Source organism: Natrix helvetica, assembly GCF_964273705.1.
Source record: "Natrix helvetica genome assembly, chromosome: 1".
Taxonomy (NCBI): domain Eukaryota; kingdom Metazoa; phylum Chordata; class Lepidosauria; order Squamata; family Natricidae; genus Natrix; species Natrix helvetica.
Window position 1 is genome coordinate 125,927,632 of NC_138548.1, and position 24,520 is coordinate 125,952,151.

General features: G+C 43.4%; 1 protein-coding gene across 4 annotated transcripts in view; it reads right to left on the reverse strand.

Annotated features, from left to right (window-relative positions):
- Positions 1 to 24,520, reverse strand: part of SPEG (striated muscle enriched protein kinase) — a 140,322-nt gene that overhangs the window by 43,565 nt on the left and 72,237 nt on the right. For all 4 annotated transcript variants that reach the window (XM_081944104.1, XM_081944106.1, XM_081944105.1 and 1 more), the window contains 10 exons: positions 24,134 to 24,342; positions 23,813 to 23,901; positions 22,725 to 22,900; positions 18,747 to 19,007; positions 14,772 to 14,930; positions 13,788 to 13,977; positions 10,568 to 10,797; positions 6,808 to 6,927; positions 6,327 to 6,431; positions 966 to 1,172 (listed from right to left, as the gene is read on the reverse strand). In XM_081944104.1, coding sequence (XP_081800230.1) covers positions 966 to 1,172; positions 6,327 to 6,431; positions 6,808 to 6,927; positions 10,568 to 10,797; positions 13,788 to 13,977; positions 14,772 to 14,930; positions 18,747 to 19,007; positions 22,725 to 22,900; positions 23,813 to 23,901; positions 24,134 to 24,342 — 1,746 coding nt within the window. The remainder of the gene's footprint in view (positions 1 to 965; positions 1,173 to 6,326; positions 6,432 to 6,807; positions 6,928 to 10,567; positions 10,798 to 13,787; positions 13,978 to 14,771; positions 14,931 to 18,746; positions 19,008 to 22,724; positions 22,901 to 23,812; positions 23,902 to 24,133; positions 24,343 to 24,520) is intronic.

Genomic DNA, 24,520 nt, shown 5'->3' on the forward strand with positions numbered 1-24,520 from the left:
TGAGGTCATAAATGAGGGGAGCCTTATGTACCACGGACCTGGCGTTAAGCGACACCAGCTGGAGACCAGGGTCCTGTGATCCCGAGCACCAGGGGTGCGAGAAGGGCGATGAGGGTCGGAACGCGCGGTCGCTCTTAAACAGCGAACCCACGTACCCTGAACATAATTTGGCCCTTGGCCCCCACCCTATCTGCCTCTCCCACAAACAGTAGAGATGGTGAACCCCCCAATGGAATGGCTTAATGTCTCCCCCGGAATCCCAGGTAACTGAATTCTTTTGAACTGGAACAACCATGGTCTAAGAAAAAATGAAGAAGTAGGAACATACATTTTTCTTCCATTGTTATAAATGCCTTTGATCCTCCTGAATCTAAAGAGACATTTTTGGGTAATCATTAGAGTGTCAGGCAAGGAGTTGATTCCCGAGTTCAAATTTCCCTCCTAGCCATCGATACATAATTTACCCTTAGTTTTAATTGTGCGAACAGATGAGATGACACCTCTTCCTCCTCCCAATTCCATTCTTGACTACCTCTTCCCCTTCTCCTTCCTCTCCCCACCATTTTGGCTCTCTTCCCACAGATTCACTGTGTGGCAGAAAAAGAACAATTTCCTTTTGCCAAGCAGTTCCATTTTTTTTTAAAAAAAACTTGAGCTCCCCTGTTATTTCAGCACGGACCATGTATCATTGGATTGTTTTCTTTGGTTTCCTTTTTGAAGTTGGGCTGATTCCTGCCTGTGTGTGTGTGATTTTTAAAGGCTGCACTTCTGGGAAAAGGGTCAGGATTTGAGAAAAGGAGTAGTGGTAGGAGAAGAGGTGACTGGTGGTACTTTGTTTTTGTTCGTTGCATTTTGTTAGCTCAGCTGCCTTTGCTTCTACGAGAAGGCAGGAGTACTTTTAGTAGGATTTTACTCTCTCATGAAAAATAGCCATTTCCTTGCCTTTTATTCTTTGGGTGCCTTACCGTGATCTAGGAGCTGCACTGGTTCTGTGGGTGGAGAAGGCTTGCTGTTAGCCTTAGCCGTTGCTGTGAGTACACGGAACATATAGAAAATGTTTTTTTTTAGAGCCAGAATGGTATGGCTGGTTTGATGCAAGCCTGTAGTAACAACAGTCCAGTGGCTGGACCCCAGGATCTGCTGCTGGAGAATATAGGTGACAGAGGCAGGGTCTAAGAATAGAGGAAGGAAAATGCCAATAAGCTGTGACTCTAAGTGAGAGCATTCTGGACTAGATCACAGGAACACACAAGAGAGATCAACATTTTGTGAGTAGGAACCTGCCACGGTCTGCAATACGGCAGTCCATGAGAGAAACTATACAATGCATATTCTGTATAAAGTGTTTCCCTTCCCCCTAATGAGCAGCCTTGGATCATTATGAACCCTGGCTGAAATCCAACATTTCCTGGATATATTAATGGTATACCCAGTTGGTGTCGGTGGTGTGGAAATAGCTAAGTCTGGGTTCTAGCCATTAATCATTCTGTGTGTTGTTTCTTTTTGTACTTTTCCAGTTAAGCAAGGTGACAGGAACTTTATCTAGTGCAGTGCTGCTATACATAAAAGAAGAGCAATGCTTTCTTGGCTGCCTTATATGCATTCCTCTTAATCATTCTAAGCAGGGAGTTTGTTCTTTCCTTAAAGCATCCTTACACAAGGCAGACATTTTCTACTCCGATTCCCAGAATCCTTTTCCTGATCAACCAGAGACCATTCACATACCATTAATATATCCAGGAAGCTTGGTTTATTTGAAAAAATTGAAGACTCACCTGTTCCGATTAGCGGGCCTGGCATAATTACAACTGTTCCTCCTGGTAAACGTACTATTAACTGGTTATTTTAGGGGTATTGTTTTTAATTTAATTTGTGTGTGTCTTAGGGGTTTTAAAATTATATTTATATATACTGGCTAACTGTACAGTTCTTTTAATTCTATTTTTAACCTCCTCCACATTTAACTGTACATATTTAATTCTTCTATTTATTGTATTCTGATATATTTTTGCATGGACTGTACACCGCCCCGAGTCCCTTTTGGGAGAGGGGGCGGTCTAGAAGCACAGTAAAATAAATAAATAAATAAATAAAATTTATTTTTCTTCCCATCAGTATCTATTCCTTGGCATTTCTTTACATTGAACTGTTTTTGTTATTTTGGTGGGCATTTCTCAAGTGTAGAAAAATTCTTCAAACATTGTTTACAATCCTGCTTTGATTTTATTATGCTGAATGGTTTTGTTCCATTAGCAAACCTGACTGCCCTGCTACTCACTTCTAATTTGAGATCATTTCTAAGCAAATCATATAGCTAGCAACATATACCCTGGGAGGAATCCACCACTCCTTATATGCCCTGACTGCTGCTGAATCTGTGATGAACCTTACAAAATGCTTTTTGTAAGTCCAAATTCACAGGATCTGTTGTATCACCCTTGCCCATAAATTTCTTGAAAGGTTCCTGTTTAGCAAAGTCATATCAGCACTGGATGGTATTTGCTCTCCAAAATCATGCCTTCTGCAAGGTAAAATTTAATTTAATTTAATTTAATTTAATTTAATTTAATTTGTTAGCCGCTCCCTCTCCACAAGGGACTCGGGGCGACGTACAATAAAAACATACATAAATACATATAAACATACACATACACACATACACATACATATACATACACGGAGGAGGTAACAATTACATATATCACAATAATAATAATAATAATAATAATAATAAAATTAACCATTTAAAAATACCCCAAATAAAATTACAAATTTAAAAGGACTGTCAGGAGGAGAGGATAAACTACGGTTGAGCCAGGCCAGATAATTGAAAAAGGTGGGTCTTGAGCTTTACACGGAAGGAGCGGAGATCGGAAGTAATCCTGATGTCAAGGGGGAGGTCATTCCACAGGGCTGGGCCCATCACAGAGAAGGCCCTGTTCCTGGGCGTCGCCCCCCGACACTGTTTAGCGGACGGCACCCGGAGAAGTCCCTCTCTGTGTGAGCGGATTGGTCGTAGGGATGTATGGGGCAGGATGCGATCCCGCAAGTAACTAGGTCCTGTGCCATGGAGCGCTTTGAAGATCGTAATCAAAACCTTGAAACGCACCCGGTAGACTACAGGAAGCCAGTGCAGCTCGCACAGGAGAGGTGTTACATGGGAGTACCTAGTCCTCCCCATAATTACCCGCGCGGCCGCATTCTGGACCAACTGCAGTCTCCGAGTGCATCTCAAGGGAAGCCCCATGTAGAGAGCATTGCAGTAGTCCAGGCGAGACGTCACCAGTGCATGGGTGACTGTGCGTAAGGCATCCCGGTCCAATAAGGGACGCAATTGGCGCACCAGGCGAACCTGGTGGAACGCCCCCCTTGCCACGGCTGTTACATGGTCATCCATGGACAGCCGGGCATCCAGGAGGACGCCCAAATTGCGCGCCCGCTCCATGGGGGCCAGTTGCTCGCCCCCGATGGCCAGAGATGGAAGCAACTGGTTGAACTGGGGAGCCGGAAGCCACAGCCACTCCGTCTTGGAGGGGTTGAGTTTGAGTCGGTTGTCACCCATCCAGACCCGTACGGCTTCCAAGCACCGGGACATCATTTCGACGGCCTCGTTGGGGTGGTTCGGGGTGGAAATGTATAGCTGAGTGTCATCAGCATACAGATGGTATCCCACCCCAAAGCCACGGATGATCTCGCCCAGCGGTTTCATATATGTGTTGAACAGGAGTGGCGAGAGAACCGACCCCTGTGGCACCCCACAAGTGAGGGGGCTCAGGGTCGATCTCTGCTCTTCTGCCAACACACGTTGCGTCCGGCCGGAGAGGTAGGAGCCGAACCACCGTAAAACGGTGCCCCTAACTCCCACCCCCTCCAGCCGGCGCAACAGGATACCATGGTCGATGGTATCGAAAGCCGCCGAGAGATCCAATAGGACCAGGATAGAGGAACAACCCCTATCTCTGGCCCTCCAGAGATCATCAACCAACGCGACCAAGGCCGTCTCCGTGCTGTGCCCGGGTCGGAAGCCGGACTGGCGCGGGTCTAGATAATCATTCTCATCCAGGTGACGTGGAAACTGTTGGGCCACCACACTCTCTACAACCTTCGCTAAGAAGGGAAGGTTGGAGACCGGACGATAATTAGCTAGCTCCGTTGGGTCCAGGGAAGGCTTCTTGAGTAAGGGTCTCACAACCACCTCTTTTAAGGCGGCCGGCAGAGACCCCTCGCCCAACGAAGCATTCACTAAGCCCAGGAGCTAGTCGCGTGTAACCTCCCAGGATGCCAGTACAAGCCAGGAGGGACACGGGTCCAATAAACATGTGGTAGGTCGCAGACGTCCATGTAACCTGTCCAAATCCTCGATGGCAACCGAGTCAAACTCCTCCCAGGATGGTCTCTCAAGACTCGCCTCTGGCGTCTCCACTGGACCACTGAAAGGGACCCATTCCCTCCGGATTTGAGCGACTTTATCCTGCAGATATTTCCCAAATTCCTCTGCCCTGCCCTGTAGGGGGGCTTCCCGCGGCCTCTGAAACAGAAGGGAGCGGGTCACCCGGAACAGGGCGGCAGGACGGTTATCTGCGGACGCAATAAGAGCGGCACAATGTCGACGTTTGGCCGCTCTTAATGCCACAAGGTACGTCCTAAGGTAGGTTCGTACCTGTGTTCGGTCAAATTCGGAGCGGGAGGATCTCCAACGACTCTCTAGGCGTCTCTTGTGGTGTTTCATCACCCTTAGCTCCTCAGTAAACCAAGGGGCCAGGGTGGTTCGTTGCCGCAGGAGAGGCCGCAAAGGCGCCACTCGGTCTAGGGCCCCGGCAGTCGCACTGTACCATGCGGCTACCAGGTCCTCTACCCGGGGGCGGGTCAGGTCTACAGGAGGTGGCCCAAGCTCAGTCTGGAACTTATCTGGTTCCATCAGGCGCTTGGGGCGGAACCATCTAATGCCTTCCGGTTCCGCCTCCCCGCAGCGGGGGGTAGCACCAGGGAAGTCAAGTCGGAGAAGTGAGTGATCTGACCATGACAGGGGAGTGATAGTTAAATCCCCTATTCCCAGATCACTCATCCACTGGCCGGAGACAAAAACAAGGTCCAGCGTGTGGCCTCCTTCGTGTGTAGGGCCCTGAATTAATTGAGTCAGGTCCATGGCTGTCATGGAAGCCATGAACTCCCGAACTCCCTCGGATGCTTCTCCCATCGACGGCAGGTTGAAATCCCCCATCACTAAAAGTTTGGGGGTCTCAACCGCCACCGATGCGATCAGCTCGAGGAGTTCGGGCAGGGCCGCTGATGTATAGCGAGGAGCCAGGTATACTATCAGCAGGCCCAACTGCCTCCCTGGGCCCCATCTCACGACAAGGGACTCACACCCGGATGTCTGCGGCACAGTGAACTCTCTCGGCTCTAGGTCTTCCCGGATAATCACTGCTACCCCACCGCCCCTTCCCTGGGCCCGAGGCTGGTGAAATGCTCGATAACCTGGTGGGCACATTTCCACGAGGGGTAGACCTCCCTCGTGGCCCAACCAGGTCTCAGTTATTCCTGCGAGGTCCGGCTCCCCCTCCAGAATCAGATCATTGATGAGGGGGGCCTTGTTGACAATGGACCTTGCATTGCATAACAACAGCCTCAGGCCCTGGGTCTGTAGATCCTGACCACCTAGTATGCGGGGGTTGGTACAAGCGACCGGGTATGACCAAAAACCACGGTCTCCCAACCGACTACGTGTTCTTAATCTGTCCTCGCACCTGCCCGTCCCCACGACCGTTGGTATCAAAGAGCCCTGTATTGGAATGCTGTCTTCCCTCTCCTCCCCCACTCCGCTCCCTCCTCTCTCGACCACACCTATTCGCCTGGCTCTACCATCACTCCTGACCTGATCCACCCCCCCCAACCCTGGAACCCCTTAAAATTTTTAAAAAACATTTTACTAAAAAACCCCTAATCCCCCGCTTCCTCCACCTCTCTGGGTTAATAGTCTAATTAACAAGATTTTACCTTGCAGAAAGCATGATTTTGGAAAGCAAAAACCACTCAGTGCTGATATGGACATAATTGCCAATTTCGTGCTGCTGAGTGATGCCTTTTCCCTATCAGCAGGACCCAGGTTGAGTGGGATGCAATAGAAACTTCAATGGCAGCTATCAATTAGAGGGGACTTTGTCACAAAGACCACCCCATATTGTGCACACAAATGCCCAAGAACAACCCGGTTTCTGCGGCATGTGCTATGGCCTGCCTTTGAAAACCCATTAAACTCTAGAACAGTAGAATCTGGGGGTAAAAATTTCCCTTTGCATCCCTGTTGCCTTCCTGTCCTTGCCTACCAATAGCTGAATCCAGCCACTTTGGCGCATTCCAGTTCAGTGTGACACCTCTGCCAGTGACAGCTGCTATGGTTGGTGGACCATCAGGAGGTGTGGGTACCACATCTGTAAAAGACAAACATAGGGAAAGGGAAAAATAGGGCTTTACCTCTGGTCTTCCTCCCTTTCATCAGCTATATCAAGAATTATGTTGTTTTATTGTTAAGTCACTTTATTGTGTCCAAGTACTGTATATTAGGTGATTTTCTACACATACCAATCAAGAAATAGAGGACTAGGCAGAATCTCATGTGCTATAGGAAAATAATCTCTGCGAGGGTTACAGACCAGGAGGAGGACATGTCCTTTTTATGCTCATGTCCACTCAGCAGGCATAGCCTTAAAACCAAACAGATGTAGCCTAACACACCTGGAATGCTTAAGCAGAAGTTTGTCAAAAATGAATAGGAACCTCTTCCCATACCCCAGCTTCTTTCCTTACCTGTGACATAGAGGTGAGCATAGCAGGTGGCTTTGCCCACTTTGTTGGCAATAACACTTTTATACACTCCAGCATGGGCATGATTGACAGAGTTGAAGACCAAACGGTGTACATCCTTATCTGCAAAGAGGAAAGACAGATGAAGAGGTGAAGGGTGGGAAAAGGGCAAGGGCACAAGATGAGATCACTATTTTTAGGAGCAGGGAGCCAACAAAACAGCTACAGAGAGACTGTAGGAAAATACTGCTGAGGAAATAGTATGGAGAATATAACGGGCAAACTGGCAAGAAATGAGTATTTCCAGGGCTATTTTAAGATCATTCTTCCTTACAAATTTGGAAGGTGAACCACAGAGTCAGGTGATAACAGAGCTGTGAGTTAACTTACTCTGCCAGCTAGCCCATATCCAATCCTGAAGCAAGTTGTAGCAGTAACAAACCCAGATAATGAATTTTGAATGCCATGAATAGGAGCAAATATATATATATATTTTAGGACACTTCCATATTCATCAACACTTCAATTCTTCATCCCTCAAAAGTAGCTTCAACCTCACCTGTGGTCATTTTCATTGGTTTGGCATTTCTTAATATTTTCAAAACACCATTAACTGGGCAATATTCCCACCAACTGACCAATCAGAGAATAGCATTCATCAGTTCTTCAACCCCCTCCCATCTGGTTTTATTTTCTGTTGTATACAGTTTGGCTTGAGTTTGGCAGTCCCCAGCCAACATGTGTAAAGCTGACTAGAACTTTCCTTCCTATTGCTGCACATGACTGAAGTGCAACTAAATTTGACAAACTAGACCAGTGTTTTTCAACCTTGGCAACTTGAAGATGCATGGACTTCAACTCCCAGAATTCCCCAGTACAATTTTTATATGATGAGTGGCATTTTGGTAACATAGTAAATTTCTATTAGGAGAAAAAGCATAGCATATGCAAGAGTGTGACCAACTTGGAAAGCTAGAGGACTAAATGTTACTATGGCATTTTGGTAACATAGTAAATTTCTATTAGGAGAAAAAGCATAGCATATGCAAGAGTGTGACCAACTTGGAAAGCTAGAGGACTAAATGTTAAAGAATTAATTACTCAATTAATTGATGAACTAGAAGGAAGGAAAATAGATATTTGCTATATCTGTGAAATAAGAGAAATAAGAAGGATGTAATAGATATGAATGAATCGATATGAATCTTGTTCAAAGGAATTGACGGATATATACGGAAGAAAGTTAAGGCATAGATTATGAATGAAAGAGCTAAATTATATCAGGTGACATGAACTGATATCACCTAATGTTGAGGAGATGCATAGAAAAATAGGAATTCATAGGTTAGGGATAATTGTTTGTTAAACTCTAGTGAACAGTGATAATTAAAGGTGTGCAATATTTAGATCCAAGTAGATCAGGTTGATTTGAATCTAGCATGGACATCCTAACCGCTCTAAATGCGCTAAAGGAGTCAATTCTTTCACTAGGTTTACAAAGGAACCACATGGGACCAGGAACATATATTTGAATTAAGGAACTGATGACAAGATGGTGACTGTCACCACCTCTTTACTGCCTTCTAACTCAGAAGGTGACCTTGGCAAGTACTCAAGAGATGTGTTGAGACTATCACAGAAGCCAATTGCAAAAGTCACTGAGGGAGAACCCCAGCTCCCAAATGCTGCATACAATCTGGTCCAGCGCCAGCATTTTCTCAAAGGCCACCCATGTCCACGCAGAATTGGATCAAGTGTCATCCTCCTCAAATTTGCCTGCAATCCCTTAAGGGATACAACTCACAGTTTGAGGACAAGGAGCAAGAACGTACACAAAAATTACAGGCGTATTAGTTTATGAAGTATGCTTAGGAAAATGTTTGCTTGAAAAGGTATATAAGAGGTGACAATCTGCAAATCTGGGAAGTGGAGTGAGGCTTTATGCCAGGCAACAAATGTGTAGGCTCTATTTTTGTTGTTCAGCAAATCATAGATAAATAGAGGAATGTGTGGAAGAAAGTTTATTCTACCTTTGTCAATTTGGAGAAAAACTATGATAACATAAATATAGACATGAATATGGCCTATACAACTATGGAGTTGATGATGGGGTGCTATCTGTGGAAAGTGGAAACATATCATATAAATGGAATATTTAGTGAATAGATCAATAATGAGCAGGAAGTAAAACTTGGCTGTTTGTCACCCTTTGACTATTTAATGGATTTATGGATGATTCTTTAAGAAATGCTTAGGATTGTCATTAGAGATGCCTTGGTTTGGGATGTGAAGCTATGTATTTTTGGATGCAGATGATACCATGTGGTTGGTATCAGTGAATGAATCAGTGAACTCAAGTGATTTGCAGTGAATGGTAAGTAGATTGTATGATGCAGCAAATAATATGGATTTGAAAATTGAGATGGGGCGACACCGAGAAAAACCAGATCACAGAAATGAATAAGAAAAATTGCTTGACATAAGTTGACCGAATATATTAATTGAACCTATATGCTGACTATATGTAACAATTTAGTAATGAAATTCTTTGCAAATGTATACTTTGAGTATGGAGGGAGACAGGTATACAAGGCAACACATTGCAACCATCAAAATTTGTATTTACCCATTACCTTTTTCCTTGTAAAACTTTAAAAAAACCAATAAAACGTTGTTAATTTTTTTTTTTTTACCAAATAACAAGGAAACTATGTTGGCAGGAAAGTGGAATACCTAATTTGCAAATTACAGCTAAATGGCAATATATTAAGTAAGTAGATGACTTTGCATAACAAGATAGAATATTTATTAAAGGAGGGATTTTATGACTTGCAAATGCTAGTTAAAATGTAGTAGAATGGAGTTTGTTGCAAGAAATGAATTTATTTAAACTTATATCAAATATAGACTACCACCCATCTCACCGACTCAGTACAGTGTATAATTAAAAACATAAAAACCATGTAAAAATATTATATTTCAATAGGAGGAGGTTAAAACAAGAATAGTATACGTAATTAAAATGAAAAAGGGAAGGGAAGGGCATTCAAGATGCTAACCAACCCCAAGGTTGCATTATGTTGAAAGAAGCAAAAAAAAAAAGGCTGTTTTTAAGAACTTGCTTCTGCCCATTTTAGGTAAAGAAGTAGGGTGTCTTAGAAAAACATAAATGTAAATTGAATGCAGGGGGGCTGAGTACTGAAGACAGTGTATGTGTAGAGAAAGAAGGGGATAGAGTCAAGAATTCCAGTGAATATGGAATACAGTTGAATGTCTATACTTGGTGTGACAGGCAGCCTGAATGAAGAGCAGATGTATTTATGAATGACGGGTGAATGGGTCAAGAGGAAGAAGGCTGAGAAAGTTATAATTGGATAAAGCTGATGAGATCCTATAAAAGGGAGAGGTTAGAAATTTAAAGTAAAAAAAAAAATCACCATATGAACTTGCAGATGGATATATCTGTTCACTCAGTCCAGAGTGCACAGGAAAAAATGGTGGTATGAAGAAAGAAGGAACTGCTATATAAGGCTAATTGCTATTGCTACTGCTTGTTCATTCACACCCAACCAGCTGGCAAGGAAGCAAGCAGGCAGTAGAGCTCAGGGCTAATAATAGACAGAAAGTCTGATGGCTATTGCTGATAAAGATGGCAGGGCCCTTGGAAGGTTACTTGCCCAAGGACCTCCCCAAAACTTGGAACTGACCCTATTTCGTATAGGAATTCCCATGTGTGCAAGAAAACCTGCAGGGTGGAACATACACTGTGTCATTCGGCGGTCCTCGGAGCTCTCGATGCGCCGCCCATTGTGGAACCAGGTAATGGTTGGATAAGGAAGACCAGCCACTTGACACTCTAGCACAGCTTCTTTGGATTCCACCACATCCAGATCATGCAGCGGTCGCAAGAAATCCGGCATGGTGAAGCGTTCAACTTCACCCTCCCCCTGTTCTGGTTCTTCAGGGATCGATGGCATCTTTTCTAGCTTGGAACTGCAAGAGAAAGGAAGAAGAGAAATCTGGCATTGGGGTTCTGGCATATTTCTCTGATGCTTACATATAAATAAAAACTTTCAATGGAAAAATCTCTACAGCAATGGTACAGTCTGCCTATGGAGGAACTGGTTCTCCATTCTGGGAGGCATTTAAGAAGAGGCTGGGTAGCCACCTCTTATGGATGTTTTTAATAGTTCCACTATAGACCAGGGCTATCAAACTCACAGCCCCCGGGCCGGATGCGTCACGTACTGGCTACGCCCACACCTGGTTTAGCAAAGGGGGGGGGGAAGTCCCAATACATCACATGATGCTACCGTGACACCGTGAGTTTGACACCCATGCTATGGAGGGTTAGATAAGGCGATCCTTGTCTAGTGAAAGAGTCTGTTGCTGAAAGAGGAAAAATCCTTTTTGTGAAATGAACTTGACATTTCATTTAAGAGTATAGGCTGACAATGCTTAAGCTTTTTACTCTGAGGCCTTTTTTCCCTTTTGGTTCACCTTTTTGGACAAAAAGGGTCATGCCACAGATTTCCAATTCTGTGGCTTCGCATACAGGTGTAATGTTTCTTTTTCCCTTTTGAGCAAAGAGAAAACTACCTCCTGTGGACCAGCCACAACTATGTCTCAGAGAAACAAACATGGAAAAGGCAAATATCTATTTCTAAAATACATCACATAAAAAAAGAAGAAAAAGCACAGGGAAATCTGTTGCAAATATTCCCCGAGGAGAAAAAGTATGAAAAGAAATTGAAAGACTTTTCATGGTTAATGGAAACTCAAGCAATCCCAAAGGGACTGAGTTCAAGGCAAGTAAATGTGGGTTATGATATTATTGCATGGAAAATATGCTGGATCGATCCTGTCTTTTAAATGGAGTATAAAGGCCTTGCTTTTATCCCAACCTCTGGGTTAGACGCAGGACGTGTGTTCTGTTGGATATGTTGGTTCTCTGGTTATCACCTTTTTTATTTGCTTTGTTATATTGTAAGTTTTTATCTTGTATGCTGTCCAGAATTACTGTGGATTGGGTAGCTCTATAAATATGATTTATAAACAAATGCATTTTATCCTGTTTGACTATGTGGGGATGGACTAGGGAGCATGAATCCACAACTGATTTGTTTCGCAATGTATGCATAAAGATAGACAGAATTACAAGAAAAATCAACCAGGTTTGGGATTATGTATTAATGTATATTAGGAGATTAATAGGAAAATCTTTAAGTGTTAAAAGATGTTAATGTAACGTTGAATTCTGTAGCACAGCTGTGGAATTTGACCGTTTATCAAAAATCGTGGTTATATTGAGCAATGAAGGGGGACGATAGCAAAAATAACTGTATATTAAGAAATTGGAAAAGTGATATTATTCTAGATGTCAAGGAATGGTTGCAGGAACTGTGTCATCTATCTGTTTTGGAAACGGCAACATTTTCTACCAAAAGATGCAGCAATATGTGATATTATGGTAGAAATTTTGTCATATTTTACAATAGCATCTTGCATCAGCTATATTATTAGTGAATTCATTGGTTAATAAGTGATGATTGATAAATATAAATTATAAGATAGACCTTTTTTCCCTCTCAGTTTGTATCTTTAATTTTTTTACAGTTTTTTTTTTTTAAAAATTGTACAGTTATTGTTTGTTACAAAAAACCAAGAAAAACCAAACTGGTAAAATCAGTGTTGCTGTTCCTCTCAAGCAACTCTTTTTAAACAAAAGGAAATTATAGTATTGTAAGATAGGAAAAATTAGTTAACATCTCCATATTTTCCTTGAGCAACATATAACATATACTGTAGCTTGTGAAGTTTTCAATGGCCACAGGAGAGCTTTCAATTGCATCCAGTAATATATTACAGGGATCCTATGATACCAAAATGATTTCAGACTATGGTCCACATTGGAAAGGGGAACCGTTGAACCCTTGTCAATGAAAAACATTCGTTTTTAATACAAGATAAGGGGGATTGCACAAGCTAGATTAATTTTTTTGATTGCCTGACTAATACTTTCCATTATCCAGGATACCTTAAAAACCTTTGTTTTTAAGCAGTGGCAAGGACATTCTTGGAGACAACGGGTTCACTCTTCAGGGCTTTTTTTATATTACATGTAATTGGTTCAATTGGCCTTAATAGAAAATGTCTCTATTTTGTCTTGATAATGTCCCTGGCCTCAAGCAAGCTAATTATAGTTTGCTGATGCATCAGAAGTTCTGTGCTCTGAAGCATCTATAAAACCTGGAACTGGAAAACAGGAAGGGAATCCTCTGAGAAAGCTTGTAAAACCCACAAAGCTGGTTGGTTCCCACAACTTCTGTCTGTCTGTCTTAGGGTTTATGTGTGCATTTAAAAGCTACACACAGTATTTTAAGGCAAGCAGCTAGGCCATGTTGAAGTCCATCTTCCGGAATTGCACATGAGACTGTGTTAATCAGAACAGTAGCCAAATCTGGTTCCCAGATTTGAGTGCAGAGTGAGTCCCAGATTTTAAACTGTATTTTCAAGAGTTGCTATTAATTCTCTCATGGGCATGAAGAGAAAGAAAAAGTCCATCATTGGTTTTATACTTGTCAAGACAGCAGCCTATTTTAATGCATGAGCTTTCCTTTGGGTTCATTGGCTAATGGAAAGGCAGAGATGGAGCAAAAATATCACTGGGTCAAAATCGAAGCCCAGCAAAATAAAATACACCCATCTTTTTACCTAAGAGGATTTAAAATAACCAAAGAGAGTTAGAGCCCCATGACTGGGGATCAGGTCATAAATGCATTGCCATAACTAAGGATGCTTAGCTGACTTTCTGGCAATGTCACGGCTGTACGGCATATTCAATTGTACAAAAGTCTCTAGGATCTTCATTGGATGTTTCCATAACCAATCCCCACTCAGCCCTTTTTCCTCCTCCTCCTCCTCCTCCTCCTCCTCCTCCTCCTCCTCCTCCTCCTCCTCCTCCTCCTCCTCCTCCCACTCACATCTGGGAGCTAGCTGCTGGCCGCGGTTCCTCCACATACAGCTCTGCGGTGCACTCAGCTCGGCCGTGCTCGTTGCTGGCACTCACCCCGTACTGACCCTCATCCTCGGAGCTCACATGCAGGATGACCAGAGAGTGAAGTCCCGCATCTTGCTGTATACGCATGTTTTCCCCCTCTTGTACAGGCTGGCCTACATCAGACACATGACAGTCAGAGTCTGACACAGAAAGGAGTAGAAGACACAAAGGGGTACCAATTTATATGGAAGTTAAACAACCTAGCATTCAGGGCCCATGGGGGAAGAGGCGATAATAACATATAGCTCTCTAGGTCTTAAGGCCATAATTAAGATCGCTGGCAGAATACACTAAAAAGAATCTTCTTGTTCCCTTTCCATAATCTTGAGGGATAGAGAGAGAGAGATTAAAACTTTTTGGCATGGCAGCAACCATATTTTTCCTGCAACTACTGTCATCGTCAGCGACTGAACATGTTCTCATTACCAACCGGTAGATTAACAGGTCACTTACCACCCCAGAATAGAAGCCAAGCTCTGTTGAGAAATGGCTATGCCGAAAGGCCACTGCAAAGAAACATGTTAACAGTGAAGGGAAGGCTGCAAGATGTGGATATGGGTAGTGTGGACACCTTTCACCTCAGTAGATTTTGGTGGGATTCGGGCTCAATGATGTCTGAAGCCAGGGCATTTTTCCCCCCATTGGTTGTTAACAGATACATCACTAGGAGACCAAATACTGATTTCTGATGTGGCAATTTATTGCAAGTCTGGCTATAGATATATCCACAACCTTTTGAAAGAGAATAAGATTTAGAATCTGTGGCCTTCTGCCTCTTTACCACCAAGCCTGGACCAAGTAAGTGGACAACCATCCATGTATGTTGATCCTCCCTCCATAGCCATGTTGCCTGATCTTAGAGCATCTTGTAAGCCGGTCTCTCTGAAGAGATGGGGGAGAGAATTACCAAAGCGGGTCCAAACGATGGTTGGCGGGGGTTCCCCACTGATCTTGCAGTCAAGCCGTGCCGTTCGTCCTTCCACCACAGCTACAGTTTCCAGTTTGCGGGTGAAAAGGGGATGGCGTGAAGGCCACACTGTTAGTTTGGCACTGCAGGTCAGCTCATCTGCAAAGCACAGTGGACAGTCAGCAAAGTATCCACAGGAATTTATCTTTTCCTTGCCTTTAAAAGCTTGGGAACCTAGCAAGACTATAGGGCAAAGAAAGCAGCTTGCCCTATAGTCTCATAATATATGAATAAGCATGGAAAGATATTAGGGGAGGGAAGGAGAAAAGAGCCAGTTTGGTGGAGTGGTGAAGGTGCTGAACACAATGAGTTTTAGTCCCATATTAGGCATGAAATCCAGCTGGGTAACTCTGGGCCAGCCTCTCTCTCTCAGTCCAACTCAACTCACAGGATTTTGTTGTGGAGAAAAAGAGGAAGAGAAAGGAGTATTATGTATGTTCCAGGGGTGGGTTCTGGCATGTGCACGCACATGTGCAGTACGATTAAAATTGTTCTGTGTATGCGCAGAACTGAAAAAGAAGATGGCATTGCCTATGGCGTCACCCGGGGAACCAGTTCGGGGGCGTGGCAGGCCTGGGTCACTGCCGGTTCCAGCAAACCCAGATCGCCAAATCACTACCGGTTCAGCCAAACCGGGGCGAACCAGTAGGAACTCACCACTAGTCTGTTCATCGTCTTGAGTTATTCGTAAAAAAATAGGAAAGGCAAGTTTTTTAAAAAAAACCTCTCCAAAAGGTAATAATAACCAGAAAATGAAATTAAATTGCTTTTACTTTTTCTGTACCCTTCTTAAATGCTGTTCCTGCCTCTGAATCCCAAATTCTTCTTGGAAATGGAATTCTAAAGATTGGCATTTGGCTATGGATCCACTCTTGTACTTGAAGTTGCTATTTTGCTGACACATGAAATGAAATATCTGATAAATGTTGGCATGGCAGATTCAGTGGTGAGTTACAGGCGGTATGCCCCGGTATGGGCGTAAGAGAGCCAGCCCGGAGCACCGGACACCGTTCCGGTACGGTGCTCCGGAGGGCCCACCCACCCGCCCGCCCGAGCTCCTTACCTGTGTTTTAAAGCTGCTGCGCTGCTGCGCACATGCATGGCGCATACAGCGCCTGCATGACGCGGAGCAGCTGGAGCGTCGCGGAAGTGCTAAGACGTGTGCGCGTGTCCATGAGGACGCCGCCGGCCCCATTCCAACTGTACCAGTTGGAATAGAATTTGAAACCCACCACTGGGCAGATTGTTGGTGAGGCCAGACTAGAACTAATTTCATGGCAAACCTGCTTGGAACATTTCTCCCAATTCAGAGCCACTGTGCTTCCATTCCTACAGAAACAGAATCCATTCATCTTGATCGTATTAGACAGGCTTAAAGTTTTCCAGATCCCTTCCAGCTTTCTGCTTTACAATATTTTTCCTCTCGGTCTGGGAGTCAAATGTAAATAAAGTGTAAATTTTATCCCTGTAAGAATGTTACAGCTACCACTACCAAAGCAAGCTGGTTTATTTAAATAATTTCATAATATTACTTCAACAAGGAATCCCTAACTCAATGTATGTATACCTAGGGTGGTCTGCATAAAAGAATGTTACAATAAAAACCAACCTACTATAAAGCTGCCATAGCTTGTCACAAGGGTGAAGGAATTTTGAATAGGGTTTTTAGTATTTGCCCTTTTTTCTCATGCTGTACTGCTCCAATAACCTGGGAAACATATTTGACCAGGGACAAACTCAGGTCAAAAGCATGGAATATAGTATCTTTTTCAACTTCTATTTTGAACTTCCTTTAAAATCTAGGCTCCCTTCAGTTTGAAAAGCTCTGCAATCACATTTCTGCAATACATTAAGCAGTTTCCTAAGAAGTAATTTAGATGCTATTTTTTGGTATTTTGTTTTATTATTGATCTGAATTTGTGTGATTGTGCCAGGTGTCAGACTAGAAAACATGTGTAGATGCGCTTTTCAGTGGTGACCTCCATGTTTACCTCTCCTTCCCAAAGGAATATACATCTGATTCCAGTCTTGTTTTCAATCTGTTTAATTGTTTGGGCTGTTTAGCTAAGTTACATGTTTTATACTGTTGCTTTAGTTCAAGAACAAATTATCTGCGCATGTACATTTTAGCATACTTGAGTGTAAGTTGTCTGATGATGATTTCAGCTTCTAAAAAGCGGAATAATAATTTTTAAAAAACAAAAATAAGCAAGAGTGCAAAACTGTTTCCAAATAATGTTCTTTCACTCCAACATTTTCCAATTTTTGGAAATAGTTGCCAGAAATATACACTTTGAGCTCTATTACATAGAGCTTCTAATCATGATGTTCTGCCTACTTTTTGCTTCCCAACTGATTTACTGCCAGGAAGGAGAGATACCTAGCTAGAGGGAAGGACATTGGCATCTTGCATATGTAGATGTGTTGATTTTTAGCTAGATTTGGGCATGGGTGCCTCAGAAGACGAAAATACAGTCAGTACAGAATCTACAGTCCAGAGGTGGGTTGCTAATTTGTTTACTACCGGTTCAGGTGTGCTCCCATGCGTGCGCGAGCAACGCTACTGCGCATGCACAGAAGTGTCTGGGCAGAGCCTCCCACCGCCACTACTACAAGGCTGATCCAGGCTGAACCGGCAGCAACTCACCTCTGCTACAAATTCTGATAATGGCAGCACCTGATTGGTTTTAGTTATTTAAAAAAAACCCAGGCAATATTATACCTGGATAGCAGACCACTACAACATCCCAGGGTTGTCAACTAGAATGGGAAGTTGATGAAAGATCCTGGAAGGAGACGGCAAGCTACTTCCACACTAAGAAAACTATTGACATGCTCGCGGAATCACTAGGACTTAAGCACAACTCAAAGGGGATACTGCTTTATCTTCAGCGTACGCCAGTGGACTACAAAAGCCAAATGATTTCTTCTGCAAACATGTGCTCAGGAATTTTAGCTTCAAAAATAATAATCTAAACCTCAATTGATAAATTTAGTTCTGGCTGTGGGTATCCTTTCACTCTTCTCTTTTCTCAGTTTAACCCATTTTTCATTGTGTAAACAAATGCCAAATGACAATATTGTCTGTATTGCAAAGATGGAGAATGTAGGGCTTTCAAGCTGTTGCTAAGCTGTTCCCAGCTCCAATTCCCGCCCTTTGCAGTACAACATTTCACAATGTACCCTGTCAACATCCATCAAAATACAGCTCAAACATTGTAAGAAAAATGGAATTATAGTCCAGCATTACTGGAGGGGGTGTGGCTTTTTTTTTTTTTACCAAACTGCTCTGCATCTTTCCTAAATCTGCTGATTGAGCTTCTCTCTTTGCTCATTCTCACAAGCTGATGCTTTTCTCCAGCTCCTGGCAGAGACAGGCTACTTATTGGCATTCCAAAGGTGATGGGTAATATCTGTGGTTGGGTGTTTGAAACCATCACTGTTGCCACCCAGGAGGAAGCGTGACAGAAAGGGGAGATAAACAGACCAGCCCGGCTTGTTCTTATGCTTTTAATGGGGATTTGAAGTGGAAAAATCAGCATTCATACTTTTTAAAAATAAAATAAACTATCAGACAGATGGAAAAAAAGAGGTTTAGTGACTTGATGAGAAGTTAGCACCTCAACCATCCAAGTGTTCTATCTATGGCTTATTTTAGGGATAGGATTAATATCTCAAGGTTACAGGGTTCTTGGGCCTTTGCTTAATGTGTTATGTGGATACAACCACTGATTTGTAAACTATGATTTATGACTTACAATAATTATGTATCGAAGAGGCGTAACCTCAGTTATTTATTGCGTGAACCCAGTCAATAATGGCTTAACAAATCAAGATTAAGTCAGTGCGTGAACCCAGATCCTTTCACCTATGTCTTCTTCACCTCTGCTTGTACAGCATTTCTACCATCCTTACCTTTAGCTGTGCTTAACTTGCATGTGTAGATACCACTATCATCTTCATGCACAGAGGTAAGCAGCAGCTTGCACTTGCGCCCGTCAAAATGCATCTTGCACTGGAGCAGGGCAGGCTGCAGAAGGCGCCCCCGCCACAGCCAGTCCACATCCACATCCGATGGGCCAGCAACCAGGCATTCGAAGATCGCTGCATCCCCAGCCCCCACCACCACGTCCTGCAGCGGGGTCAGCACTGCCAGGGAGTGTGTCTCAGGGTGCACTGGGAAGGAGGAGGGAACAGGAAGAGGAAATGGAAAAAGAGAGAAAGAGACGTGTCTCTGAGCAATGGGAAAAAACGGGACAGGATGCAAAGAATAAGGTGTGGAAAGCATGCAATGGATATGTTTATGGTTAAACTAAATTGTCATATTGCTACAACCTGTTTGATTTGCGAAGTTAAGGCTTGGATTATGCTACCCTAGCTGGCAACTGTTACACACTGTTCTCATAAAGAAGTTAAATGCAAACGTCAATTTCAGAATTATTCTCTGGCCTCAGCTGCAGATAATTCACTTTCCCCATTTCCAGGAATTCTGAATGTCTGTCCTTCAAAATCATAAAGAAGGCAGAAATCTGTGTTCCTGCATTCTCCCAAGGTAGGGAAAACAACTGTCATCCCCCCACCCCTTTGCAGATGACCTTAGATGTTCAAAATGCAAAGGAACAGAAAGCATGTGTAACCCACAGGCCCTTTTCTTTCTATATCTTAAATATCAAAGCAACCACTCCATTCAGTGTTTGAACAGAAAAATCCAACTATCATATAGGATTCCTGCAACCTGGTCCAATAGCTCTATCTACCTCACAAAAGGAAAATGTTATCAAGTTTTCCAGTGAAGCCCTTCCTGAGCCAAGAGGAAATAGCTAACTTGCCCATTTCAAAACTGGAAGTTTTAGAGCAAAACAGAGCAACATTTAATTTATGTATGTACTCTGTTTCCAATATCTCAGTTAAACACTGTAAACCAGGCTCATTTTTCCTTTCTACAAATGAACAGATTGTACAGCTGTGGATAAACAGCAGTTATTTATTTAGATCAATATTTCTATCCCACCCTTCAGATGCAAACAGACTAGTTAGAGTGGCTTTCTCCTAGTATAGCTAGCAACTCATTAACCACTGCAATAGAACATGAATGGAGACAAAGCAGTCATAATCCAAAGCAAACTCGATCTGAATGGGAAACCATGATGGGGTATGAAGAACACAAAAGCATGATATGAAATAAGAAGGGGACATGGGGAGAGGGGAACAAGGATCTGTGCTAAGAACAAACCACACAGTACTTTTACCAAACAAACAGACTTTATTTCATCTACAAAAAGAGGATTCTCTATAGCCCAGCTTCTGTGAGATACTCTCAGAATGGGAGAAGAATGATGGTAAGAGACAGCATCCTTGGCCTCCATTGAAGATGCCTGGAGACCAACATCTAATGGCCTCCCATTGTTTCCAAAACCCCTCTTCATTCTACACAGTTCTGGCCAAGGGGAGGAGGGGATCTTTCCTGGTCACTTTATGTTTCCCAGAGGTCGTGGTTGGATAAAGTGGCCTTCTAACTGAGAGGTCTTGGAATTGAGGCATAACAATGTCCAGATGTGGCCTGTTCATTACAAAGCTACCCCATTTTAACGTGTTGGCTCCATGGATGAGCAGAAGCCTCATAAGAGACCAGCAAGGGAGAGGACAAGCTAGCATTCTGCTCTAAGCCCCCAGGAGGAGGAGTGGGCAAAGGCAGAGGAGGCAAGGAGACATGGACATATGAAGGAAACAGCACCACACACTGGCCACAGTGTAGGTCAGACAGCAGTGAAGGCCAGAATGGGCACTGCACACCATCAGCACCTGGATGGGGAATGCCTGGTAAGCAGGCATGCTGTCCACTTTTGAGATTCTGTGCCTAGCACAAAACATATGGAGATCCATCTGGATGAAAGCTTCCTGCCCAAACACTAAGGAGGTGCCACAGATTAATTCAGCTCGTGTAGCTATAGGGAGCTCAGAACTGCTCAGACAGCTAAAGGGAGTCCCCAACTACTTTCCCACCCGCTGTGTCCCATTCCCCTAGCAGCAACCAGGCTCTGCGTCCAAGGTGAGTCTCAGCGCTGGCCATCCAGAAGCCAAGCCTTGCCAGCCTGGTTTGTTCAGTCGTGCCGGGAGTAGAGGCAACTGCCCAGGTTGTCTGGCTAGAGTGGCCCAGGGGCCAGGAGTACCTTAGCTCACTCTCCCTGTACAGACAAAAACACAGTCAGCAAGCGAAGGATTAGTGTAGCATGATGGACATAAAAGCAAAGCACAGACAAATTCATACATGCTCAGTCTAAGCAAAAGATGTTCACCACGGCACAAATACATTTGTAGCTACTGGCTGACAAAAGCAAATGAGTCAACACAAAGCAATTGCACACATAAACTCTCACACCTATCTCACAGTATCATCTTGTCCATAAAAATCAACCCCAAACTGAAGCTGGGCAGAACACCCAATTCCCCTTTTACTAGCTTGGAAAACATGTCATCTAGAAACTCTCTGCAGATCCAAATAGTGGGTCCAGTAAGCACACTTGTAAGGAAGCCTGCTTCTATTTTCTCAAGAGTGATGCAATGAATCAAAGCAAAGAGCTAACTGTTACTTAGGAAAAGGAGACAGCAAGAAAACAGATTAAACTACACCAGGACATCCTCAAAGGGCAGCAGCTATTTTAATGCAGAAGCAGTGATTATTTAGTTATATTTCTACCCCACATTTTTAATGGCTCCAAAATGGAGATAGTGCAAACACCAAATTTTCTTAATTGCTAGAAGAATGTCGATCCAGCTACTTCCTAAACAAAATATAGGATCGGGCAACTGAAACCAACTTTTTTTTTTACTACAAGCTACATGAAGAGACAGACTTATGGTTCCTATGCATCACCCATTACATCCAATTTGGGGCTCCCAGCTCCCTTGCCTGATGATGATGATGATGATGATGATGATGCTTTATGAGAAAGGTGGAAACATACTGGAGCATCTAATTCCTGATGAGTATTAACTGGAAGGAAAGAAGCAAACCCAACACCCATGTTTTAAATAACAATAAATAAGTTAAAAAGGGGAAAAAATCCTGCCACTTTGTGGGAAAATATGGTGGGGATATATAGTCAGGCAGATTATTATGTACCCCACTTCTTGTTGCAAGTGGAACTCACTGGTGGCTGATGTAGAAGGTATTACCAAAACTGGCAATTATAGCAATGTAGTTACGGTACATTATAGAAAGCCAGTTTGGTGTAGACGTTAAGGCGCCAGACTAGAACTGGGAGACTATGAGTTCTAGTCCTGCCTCTCTCAGCAAGCAACGGCAAACCACTCCTGAAATCTTGCCAATAAAACTGCAGGAATTATCCAGGCAGTTGCCAGAAATCAAAAACTGACTCAAAGGCACATACCCAAATGTTACTTTATGTGCAACATAGATAGAAATTGACCTATGAATAACATAATTCTTGCTTCAATTTTTCCTTTCGGTGGCAAGCACAAACTCTTATGAAAAGAAGAAGAAGCTAGTACCTCTTGGACTTCCAAGGGGATGAGGATGACCCTGACCAATCTGCAAGGCTGTTGTGAAGATTACCAAAAGCTATTCTATCAAAGACCCTGAATATTCAAAACCGTTTTATAAATGCAATTAATTCTGTACTCCTGAGTGTTTTCTTTTTTTCACGTGTTCCCCATCGTTGCCCCTCAAGATGGCTTTAGCCAATAGCCATGAAGCAGCTACTGATGGCTAGAGAGATAATACCAAGATTATGCAAGCATGTTTACATCAGGGGAGCAGGATGGTTGATGAGTGGAAGGAAGAAGCAGACATGCAGGTGGGATCTCTTAGATCATCACATGACTGGCAAAGCATTACTGTAATTCTCATGCTCTGGAAGCTTCCAAAGATACCTTGTATATCAAGCTTGGCTTCGCACTGTCTGGTGCCATATTCATTTATGGCCTTGCAGGCATAATAGCCAGCATCTGTGCATTCCACCATGCGGATATGGAGGCAGAATGATCCATCCTCTTCTTCCATAGCAGAAATGCGCCGTCCATATTTTACGGGATGCCTGTTCTTCAACCTACAGTTCAGAACAGAAAGTCTCTATGTTTGCAGCGCTTAACATTTCACCCATCTTCAAGAGGTAATTCGCACACTTGTTTCTCCACTCCTGCATCCCCCAGAAAAATACTGCATATGCTCGTTCTGCCGTTACCCCTGGTATGTTACAGGGCAGTCCAAGCTAGGAGATTAGACATCCATTTCTTTCTATTTCTTCTAGACAATATATCTCAGATCTGAGACCAATATTTCAAAAAAACAGGGATAGGGTACCATTTGTGCCCCATCTGGTAGCAGTCCAATTTCACATATTTCTAGGAGCACAAAGCATTCACACCCTTTCCATCCACCTACTGCATCTGACAAAAAAAAAAAAAAACCAGAGCAAAAGAGAAGGACTTCATTATGCTTCCATTATAAGCAACAGTGGAAAATGTGTGGCTTCTTTCAAGTGGGAAGAATACAGATCAGATACCTGTCTTTCACTGTTGCTCGCAGTGGAAATGCAACAAATTTGAATGCTAAAATGTCTTTTTTGTGGCATTTTAGTACCATTGCTGAATTTTACTAACAACAGGGATCCACGATTGCACTTTCTCAGGCATTTCCACCATGCAGATATAAATTAACCTTTCCCGTTTTGATTTAGTGCCTTCTGAAAATGAAAAACCAATAATGCAATTCTACAAACCTTTTAAAATATCATGTCAACTGACACATTGTATAGCGGTTAATTAGATGTGGAACACTGATGGATAGGATGGGAGAGGGAAAAAAGTACAAAGGTTGCTTGGCTAAATGCCTGAAGGCAGCTGTTATTTTGCAAGACTGGAGCAACTCCCATCGCTGCCATCTTACCCATTAAGAATAGTGTCTGGAAGACAGGACAGGAATACTTTTAAAACCATACGGAAACATATGACCCACTTACCAGTGGACAATGGGTTTGGGCTCTCCTTGCACCTGAATGCGCAGGACCACATCTTGTCCTTCCAGTACCATCTGGTCATTTAGTGCTATCTACAAAAAAGAGCACAATTGACAAGGGGAGTTCAAAAACTTACTCCCTTCCGTCTTTCTGCTGGAATATAAGAGACCATCACTTGTTCCTTGTCACATGCAGCAAAAAGACCCAGATTCTATTCCACTCACAATCTAGAGGTGTATTGCTTACACCCTTGGACCTATCTATCCAGGTAGGTCAAAGCTGCCGGCTTCTTTTCTTTACTGTCATGTCATTCTCTCACCTCACCTCAAAACATGGTGCAGCCTTGAAGTTAATGTCTGCAGGTGCTGCAGTTGGGTCAATCTCAGAGCGGGGCTGTACTCTCATAACAGGATGGTGTTGAGGGGTGACCGACTCAGGGAACTCTTCCAAAGGGCTCAGGTACTCTTCATCTGAGGTGACAGGGCTGCTGACTTCACGGCGGGGCATCAATCGGCTGTGGATCTCTGCGGGACCTGGACAATCAGAAGAACGTAATAGTACAGATTGGGCAGAGCCCAGCAAAGTGGGAGAAAGGAGAAAACATAGCCAAGCTAACAGAAGGCAACTGAGTCAGCCACATATAACAAGCAAATCTAACTTCGTAAATGACATCCCAAAGTATTATCCCCCAACCCCCACCATCTCACAGTT